Raw genomic sequence first — 9,445 nt, 5'->3', positions numbered from 1 at the left:
AATTCCATCTATTAATCCAGTACCCAAGACTAATGATTTTAGAATAAGATGCCATTAAAGACTACTAAAAAGCAAGGAGGACCAAACCTTGGTAAATAAATTCAGTTTTTGCGAAATATTTACTCTGTGCTGACTTTTTCTAGAGCTCCAGCAACATCCTTGACCTGATAAATTACACTTTCCTCTAACTAGTTAAGTGAACATTGAACATCAAGAGAAGCTGCCCAATTTAAGAAAGTATATCAATAAGTGCTTCAAAAAAACTTATTAGAAAGTATAGATACCATAATCCATTAGTATTAAAAGTTTTAATAGTGACTAGATTTGAATGCAGCCTACTGTCTAGTGATTGGTTCCACTATCCAATGGAACTACCCCCAGCAGGGCGTTTGAAGATTGTGGCTTTAGATACGAGGTAATTAGATACCTCAAAATGTGTAAAACCATGAGATTATTTACAGAAAGAAATAGAAAAACCATTCAGTGATCTTTGGGGCGAACTTTTCGTCCTTGTTAATTGCTGTATGTATCATTAAACAAGCCAGGCTTATTTAGCCAATGTTTAATTTACAGAGTACTATAAAATAATTCTGAATAAATATCCTTGCTGAGTCTGTGCAACAGGCTCCCCGTAACATTTCTACTTAAGGTTTATTTGGGTTTACATATACTGCGTATGAACACAGACTTTGTACAAATGGGCACTTAAGTGGCCAAAGTGAAGTGTTTCAGACTAACAGAGTTGACTGTGTGGCAATTCAACTCAATGCAGTGACTTTCAAAGTTTAAAGCCTTTTACCCTACCTTCGAACACACAAAAACACACACACACGCACACACAGCGCATTAGCTAAGTAAACATTTGTTTTTCATTTCACATTTTTGAAATTCAAACCATTCTTGGGTAGGATAGCTTTCGAAAGAAAAGAAAAGAAACATGATCGTGATCAAATCCTCACTCTTCAAACGCCATCTATTTCAAGAATGATCTTGTAACTCTGCGGCTTTGTGCTGGCCACGAGCTTGTCACCATCTAGCAAAGAAAAGAAGGCAACCTACCAAACAACAGATCTAATGACCGAAAAGGAAGCAAGGTAAGAACCGATTATAAACGAAACATGGCAGAATTTTGCTCCCAAACGCTACAGGACTGCTCGGCGGCTTGTCCTGTTAGCTCCTTTTTGCATCTCTTTGTATATTCCCTAGACTACATGCCAAAGCATTCAGAGATTTTTTTTGGGGGGGGATCATTTTTTAAGGGAGGGGAATGACAATGACACTCTGGAACAGTGGTCATTTAAAGCTTGCATTTGAAGCTAGAAGCTGCCTTCAACAATATGAAAGCATCTACAGTAACTATATGGTGGCATGTTTTTCTTCATGAGCGAGTAGACCTCTGTAAAAAAAAATCATCTGTATGTTACGTAAGAAGGATGTCCAGTCTTTTTTCACAGTACTGAGGTAGAGCTTGGAGAAGTATCAGCATGGGAATTATCTCCCATCCTCTCCTAGCAACCCAAGTCAGCACCAATGAATTGCACTTAATGCAAACTGCTTCTGTTCATGTACAGGTTTTGCACACAGTCTGCAAGAGCACTGAAGTTGCTCGTAAGTTAATGTCGATGTAACATAAGATGTGCGAAGTCCTTCACAGTATTAGAGCCTACACCCCCTCCCTTGAAGAGAACTGATGAAAAGCAGCAATGGAATGTTAAATTCATAATAAATAATTCACATTTCACGTTAAAAATTACAAGAGAAAAGATTAAATTTGCTCTCCCTATGTTTTATAAATCTAATGCTTCTATTCCTTCTACAACAGCAGTAAGATCCTCATTTTAGGTTTAACATTAATAGAGATTGTTGTTTAGAGGCAATGAAAAGCAAAAAACCACCATAGGAACGATACAAAACTAACAAATGTTTAGCTTTTTCCATTATCTGTACTCGGATTAAAAAAAAAAAAACTTTAAGGAATCTGATCCAGATGTAGATAACTGAAGCTCTCAGTTGTTACTCAGGAAGTTTTAATGTCATGACTTCATTTTTCATTTTGAAGTACTGATTGAAGCGAACAATTGCATACCTATTAGAGGAAATAAAAAAATGTTAAATCATGTCTTACTGCTTTTGTGGCACAATTAACATGACTCTACTTACAAGCTTTTTGCCGTTAACTTTAGTTTTTCCTGCCATCTAGTGGTTATAGAATGCCTTGCATATTTTATTTGAAAAACTTTGTTGTCATATGCAGGTAAGTAGGTAAAAGGTATTTCATGCCAAAATGCAAGACAGGCCATAATGCTTCATTCAGGGGTTGGTGGATTCAAGTTTCCTTTTTGAGACATTTCAATCACAAAACGACTACTTAGGCTAATAAATTCAACACAGATAGCACCATGGCCCCTACCCTGTAATGGCAAAATATTGGAGATGCTTATTTAACTGGCATTTACACAGAGTTTGCACAATGCAATCTTAAGCATGGTTACTCCAAAATCCCGATAAACTCAACGTGATTTACCTAATAGCAGGTGTGCTTAAGAACACAGTTCATATACATTGCCTTGTTGTAATCTTAACCACCCCATAAACCTAAATTAGTACTGTTAGCCCTATGCTGCAGATGCAAAGCTAAGTGTCACATGTTAGGTCACCTACCGAGTTCATGGTAAAAGAATGAATCACAGCCAGGACTTCCTTAATCATAGCTCAAAGCTCCTAGTATGCTAAAACAACTCTCAAAAAATTAATCTACTGAGATTAATCTTGGTTTAGCTGATTAACAGGTGAGGGGGGGCCAATTCTAATTTGTGGGGCTCAGTTCGGCACATTTTTTTAAAAGGGTGTTTTGGCTGTTCAGTGACTGCCAGGAATGCAAGAAATTATTAAAAATTGCTTCCAGCACACTGAGCATTGGTTTTTTTTTAACTAAAATAGTTAATATTGGTCACTGTTAAAGAATACTGTATTGTAAGAGGCAGAACCAAATTTCTAAATTCCAATTTGAAGAAGAGTAGCACACAAAGGATAAAGAACAAAAGTGAGCAAATCCAATTATAGTCACCTACCTGTATATATCAACTACTAACACCTTTGGTAGTAGGAAATTTTACTTTCAACAATTAAGCAGTTCAACAGTGGGTAGCTTATTCATCTTATAACAGTTTACAGCACAAGAAAACAAAACTAGTTCTATTTCAGAAACAGCACTTCAAAATTCTGCATCTCAAACCTGATAGCCCTCTTTACAGAAGCAGCACTAGTCAGAGGCTCACAGGCAACAGAAGAACTTGTAGACTAAGTTACCTACCCAAGAAAATCAAAGTCGATGGTGGAGTATTTGGCTTGAATCAGGGCCCACAATCCCCAGAAGAAGTGAGAGGCCTACACAAAAAAAACCACAATGAAGGTTAACCAACACCTTATGTCCATGACAAGAAAGTTATGCTACTATCTCATTAGCACTGTTAGAACGGACTTGCTGTTAATGGATTAGATATGCATAGCAACACAATAACTCTTGAACACTTAACATAGCATTGTCTTACTGGATTTCAGGGTATTTCGAGTTTCATAAATTTACTAATGATTTTACCATTTCCCTTCCTCCTCAAAGGAACTGAAAGGAGTCCTCTGATTTTTAAACTCCCCAAAATATAACATTATTAGATTTTAATCCCACCCTGTGTTTCAAGGAACACAAGGCAGCAATACAATACCAATATATTAATTTTTAGCCAAATAGCCTTGCAGCGAACAATTTCAAGTTTGAAAACAACAAAATCAAAACCATGACTTACAACTACCAACGGAATGCCACCTTGGGGGAAAAAAATCCACTTCCAACTTACCCAGTTACTATGTGACACAAGTGGTTTGTGGGTGGGTGTTAAACATTAAACCACAGCTATAATTTACCCTACTGCTAATGCGTCCCTACTGCAGAAGACACAGGAGAAAAGAGGCTGTTGCTAGAGACCTTCAGAAGAGGGAGAAACGCAGGGAAGGACGTCAGGTCAAAATGGGATGCAAGCAACAGATGAGAGCACTCAAAGGCCAAGGCTGAAGAGAACCACCTCGAATGAAGGAAACAAGAGTACAGCTGAGGGCTTCAAGGCAACTCTTCCTCAACTTTCTTGTGCACTTCCTGCCTTCGGTCACTCCCCTTTTATCAATAAGCTGGAGGAGCCCACCTCCACACCCAGAGCTTTATGCCGAGCAGCCTGAACATGAATCGAAGAAAGGCCAGTGTGTTCTCTTAGCTGCAGTCAACCCATTAAGTGCTCTTGCTTGACGTTTACAACAATGATGTCAGGACACAAATACATATTCCAGCAAATTAGGTCTCGCTGTAAATTATTTTCCTTTTGCAGATCCCTGTGGCCTTTCCTGGATCTTGTCTCATGTAGCAGTGAGATGGCCTAGGAATATTTTACTTCACACTCCAACAATATAAAGACAACTCTAAGACATTCATTTGTGGGCAAAACAGCTGTGAACCCAAAAGTTCTGTAGAAGCATTATGTAACATTCATACTAAATGTATTCATACTAAATGTATAAATGTACCATATTTACTCGAATGTAATGCACATTTTTTGGCCAAATTACATCGCGAAAATTAGGGTTTGCATTAGATTTGATGGCGCAACAAATTTGCATAAAAATAGTACAGTGGAACCTCAGCTTTCTGATGTCTCGGGCTGCCGAATGTTTCGGAAGCCGAACTCCGAAAACCTGGAAGCAAATGCTTTTGTTTTCGAATGGCTTCCGAGGCGCGTTTATCAATTTTCACCATAAGACTTTGCCGACAGCCCTTTGATCCTTTGTTTTCGAACGTTTCCGAAGGCGAACGGTCTTCCAGAATGGATTACATTTGAAAACCGAGGTTCCACTGTATATATAAATTTTTTAAAAAATTACCTAAATTGAAAGAGTTTATCTGAAATTTATTAAGCCAAAGAAATCCTAAACTTACCAGAGCAAACTGGTTGACTTGGACGTAAAGCACCTCAACCTCTTTCTCAGTCACATCTGTCCCAAATCCTTTATACTCCTTGTAGGCTTCCAGGTAAGATCTCAGCCACTGCTCTTGCAGTTTTCGGCTTGGATAGAGGCTATAGTCCACCTCACTCACTCCTAAGAGACAATTGTTTTTGTTTTTTAAAAAGCCTAGTATTTCCAGAAATGTTTCTTCTGCATTGTCATTAGCTAACATGCATAATAGATGTGTGTCCTGGTGTTAGAAGTCATAACAAGGAACATGAAGGAAATTAGAGTACAGTCGTACCTTGGTTTTCGAGAACAGCTTAGTTCTTAAAACTTTTTGGCTCCCAAATGCCACAAGCTCGGAAGTGACTGTTCCGGTTTGCGAACTATTTTTGGAAGCCGAATGACTTCCAAGGTACAACTGTACATATACCGAGCCAAAATACATTATGATGTTTCAGTACTAAAGCATGCAAACTTTTTGCTCTACAAAAACATGCACCTTAATGGATGTTACTCCTGTGTGGCAGAACCAAGTGCATGTTTTATCTATGGCTGTTAACTTTCACTTGTTCTCTGTCTTAGGACCGATGAGACTAGCGCTCAGATCCCTGCTAAGCCATGAAGCTTGTTGGGTGACCTTGGGCCAATCGCTATTTTATTTTATTTTGTTTCTAACTTTCAAAGGATTGTTGTGAAGGTGAGAGAAACTACGCCACCTTGAGCTCCTTGGAGGAAAAGTGGATTATAACTGATAAATAAAAGTGATAAAGGGTACCGGAGGCTAAAAACCCCATAGCCAATGACATATGACCTCCTCGGCCATTTCTTCTGCATTGTGAGATCATTCTGAATCATGGGGATCTCGAAACATCGTCTCCTCGAGTTTGTTTAAGATTCAGTATCTGTGTTCATACCCCACAGTGGGATCCTTCCTCCAATCCCACTTCAGCCATTGTCCTGCATGGACTGAGGAACCAGGTGGGAGGGAAGGGGAGTAGTAAGGATCACTGCTCACATTGGGAAAGGAGCATGAACACCTGAACAGAGACATATTTAGGCTTGCCATATGTCCAAAAAATTCCAGACATTACGGAAATCAGGCACCTAAAATGGATTCGGGGGGGGGGGGGGGGATTTTTGAATGTTAAGAGATCTCCGGAATTTCCCGAACATATGGCAACCTGTTTTCCCCCGTTTTCTGCTTTTGGGGGTTGGGAGGGTCACTTCCCTTGGCGGGGGAGGCAGGTAGACGAAGCAGCAGCCTAGCTGCTCCTAGCATGTTGAAAAAGGGACCCCTGCCAGGTGCGCCCTGCAGGCGGCTCAGTCGTAGCGGCAGTGAGATAGGGAATGCAGCTGGGCGCTCGGGAGCTGCTAGCACAGCCACCCTGCCCAAGGGGGTTGAGGTAGTGGTGTTGGTACAGTTCGCCCACCAGGTACATGGCAGCAGGTGCCTCCTTGTGTTGCCGGGGCAGGCTGCAGCCGCTCAGTCACCAACCCCTTCCAGCTGCAGCATTGCAGAGGTGGAGATGGGGCCCGGGCAGATAACAAGACCAGGATAGGCCTGGATAGCTAGGGGCAGCAAACTATGAGGAAGGGGAACAAAACCGGCTGTGTTAAGTTTGAGGTTGTGGGGAAAGAAAGGTGGTGGTGCCTCACTACTAAGCATTGGCTCCTGAATATGCTTGGGGAAAGGTGGTTTTTTGTTTTTGGGGGTGTCAGGAATTTTACTTTTTGAAATATTGCAAGCCTTAGACATATCGATCTCAATATTAACAACTAATCCAGATGTCAACAACAGAGCTTTAAATGATACGTAATAAGCAAAACCAACTAAACTACCTGCAAACTCATTGAAGTGGTTCCCAATGTCATAAGCCAGGTAATTGTATCCACAGTACTCATAGTCAATGAACTTAACGTCACCTACACGAGACACAAAAAAATAATTTTTGTAAGTGTAAGCACAGGGCAGTACCCCAAAGCTTCACTGTGTCTTTAACCATTTGCCAGTGTGTCAGCTTGTTGTGCTCAGATGCATGCATTCTAAGACATTCAAGGTTAAGGCTGTGTTTTTGTTTGTTTTAACAACTTTATTAAAGATATATACTGACCATAGTCTCACTGGAGAGCTTAAGAACTCTAATAATCACATTTGCTTTTGTGCCACCAGGGGCATCAGTAATGGACATATAATACTTCTCTGATTAGCTAGCATCCTTACAGGGGGTTTGTTTTTTAATGCAATGTTAGTAATTTTGCACAAGGGAATGTGTGCTATGCTATTTTGTATAGCCATTTCTTCCTTCACACAAGACTGAACACTTTAAAGAGTTTTTTATTTTATTTACATTTCGGCACATATTCACCTTGGCAAATTATTCTGCAATATCAGAACAAAAAAACTGCACAATCCATTATAAAAGACAATACTGAGGGAGGAATTCAGTAATCTTTCCATTAAACTTTCCTCACATTTTAAACTAAAATTTTGAAGAATTCTAGTAGCACCATTAGAGAGTTTTAAAACAATTTGGGAAGAATTGATATAAATATCAAACCTTGAAGACTTTTGAGTGGGAGAGACTAGCAGTAGGACTGATTGGTGGACAATATTGGGTTGTGATGGGAAACAACATTTTTGTTGTTAATCCTGGTGCATTAGGTGTTCCCACTGCATGAACATTTTGCTAGTAAGCCTTATCTGCACTACAGAAATGAAATAGATCTAAATCAAGTTAACTTATAGTTCTGGAAGGGAATTATTTTTCTGTAAGGGGGCCAGGAATCTCAGTCTCTCCATAACTACAGTTTTTAACAGGATTCTTTGGGTGACATGATGACAGTTAAGTGATAAAACCAATACAGGATTGTAGTGTGTGTGTGTGTGTGTGTGTGTGTGTATAAATATATATTCCCTTAAGAGTTTAAATCAATGGAGTTTCTACGGAGGCTCCCACACCAATGCATTAACAGCAAGCTTGCAGTCAAATCATTTAGACCCTACTGGCAAATCATGAAACTAGTTGTTGTAGCCTCTAAATGAATGCCATTTCCTAAAGTACTCAACTTATTTCATAAAGATATACTAGTAAAAAATCAATTCTGGTTTAAATCTCGTTTGCCCAAACACATTTGTTTTAATGCATATGTACACATTTTAAAAAAATCCAATAAAGATGGCAGGTGAAAGGCCTGCATACACAAAATGTAAGACAGTTATTTAAAGATAAACATTGTTTGGATTCAAGTTTATATACATTAGAATATAGGTCTGCAGTGCCATCATCACCACCAGACAACCCTTGCTTTTATTCAAATGCTAATTTCCAGGAATAATTAACAGTATTACAAAATAAGAAAATGAAGCTAAGATACAGATGAGGCTGTTACCAGGCTCCGTGCTCTCCTAGGGGGGAGGTGCATGCGAACAAGTGATGCGATAAACCTCCAGTCAGTGCCTTTAAGTAGCACGGTGCACGCCGCCACTTGGCAGCAACAATGGCATACCTAATCTGTAGCAGATGAAGAAAATTTGGCAAACTCATATTTGACAAGACACAAAACTTTAAAGAGAAAAGTTCTGCATTTCACTGGTCCTCCTGTTCTAGACTGACATCACAGTGGAACTCAGCCTTAAATTTTAAGTTTTGCAAGAAATACAAATGTTCAAGATGCACTGCTCCCTTCGATTTTGGGGCTTCAATGAAACTTGGGTGTTGGCAAGCATAATTTCGTCCGTCCCCCTCCCCATGTTTGCGCCATGCTGTTTTTAAAATACATTTATTTATAGTTTCATTTTTTAACAAATAAGCATTTCAACAAATAAACTAAAACAATTCTCACCTATCAAACCTCTACTTCCCTCCCTCTCAACGGTTACATGAATTGTCCCTCTTTTTTTCTTCTATATAACCCAGTTTATTCTATTTATTCTTTTCCTCATCTGTTTCATCTATGTTTCGTAATTTCAATTTTTAAGCATAATGCTCTTCAACTGTATGGCAGAATCAGTAAGCATGTTTTTCTTGAATGGCAGCTATTCTTTCCAACAATGTGGCAAGATGAAATTAACAACTTTTAAACATTCTTCTCCTTATATCAAAGAGATATCATTACAGTTTAAAATGTGAGCAAAGGTAAGCCTGTGGACACTTTTGAAAATTGAATGCCTAATTTTGTGACCAATATGTTGAATTCAATGCAGCGCAAGCAACCAGGGGGAACTGGGTGGGAGCAGCTGACACAATTTCCCCTTCCACCCTGCTCTACAACCAGGCTTGGTACCCTGACTGGAGTTGAAAGAGCAGGGAATTCTCTTTATGCTCACACTGCATTGAATACAAACCAACCCTTTCAAGAGCCTCAAATGAAAATTAGAAGTAATCCTAGCTGTTCTGTAACAACTGGGGCTTTTAAACAGTGAACTGCTTCTCAGGACAGATCTACAAGT

The 9,445-nt window shown here is 39.3% G+C and overlaps 1 protein-coding gene across 1 annotated transcript in view; it reads right to left on the bottom strand.

Moving 5' to 3' along the window:
* Nucleotides 1-1,238: 1,238 nt before the first annotated feature.
* Nucleotides 1,239-9,445, bottom strand: part of ETNK1 (ethanolamine kinase 1) — a 31,556-nt gene continuing 23,349 nt past the window's right edge. The window contains exons 5-8 of the mRNA XM_033162188.1: nucleotides 6,835-6,918; nucleotides 4,982-5,142; nucleotides 3,314-3,387; nucleotides 1,239-2,086 (exon numbers count right to left, since the gene is read on the bottom strand). Coding sequence (XP_033018079.1) covers nucleotides 2,014-2,086; nucleotides 3,314-3,387; nucleotides 4,982-5,142; nucleotides 6,835-6,918 — 392 coding nt within the window. The 3' untranslated portion in view covers nucleotides 1,239-2,013. The remainder of the gene's footprint in view (nucleotides 2,087-3,313; nucleotides 3,388-4,981; nucleotides 5,143-6,834; nucleotides 6,919-9,445) is intronic.

The sequence above is a fragment of the Lacerta agilis genome, chromosome 10, assembly GCF_009819535.1.
Source record: "Lacerta agilis isolate rLacAgi1 chromosome 10, rLacAgi1.pri, whole genome shotgun sequence".
NCBI lineage: Eukaryota > Metazoa > Chordata > Lepidosauria > Squamata > Lacertidae > Lacerta > Lacerta agilis.
This window is presented reverse-complemented; position numbering and strand designations above follow the sequence as displayed.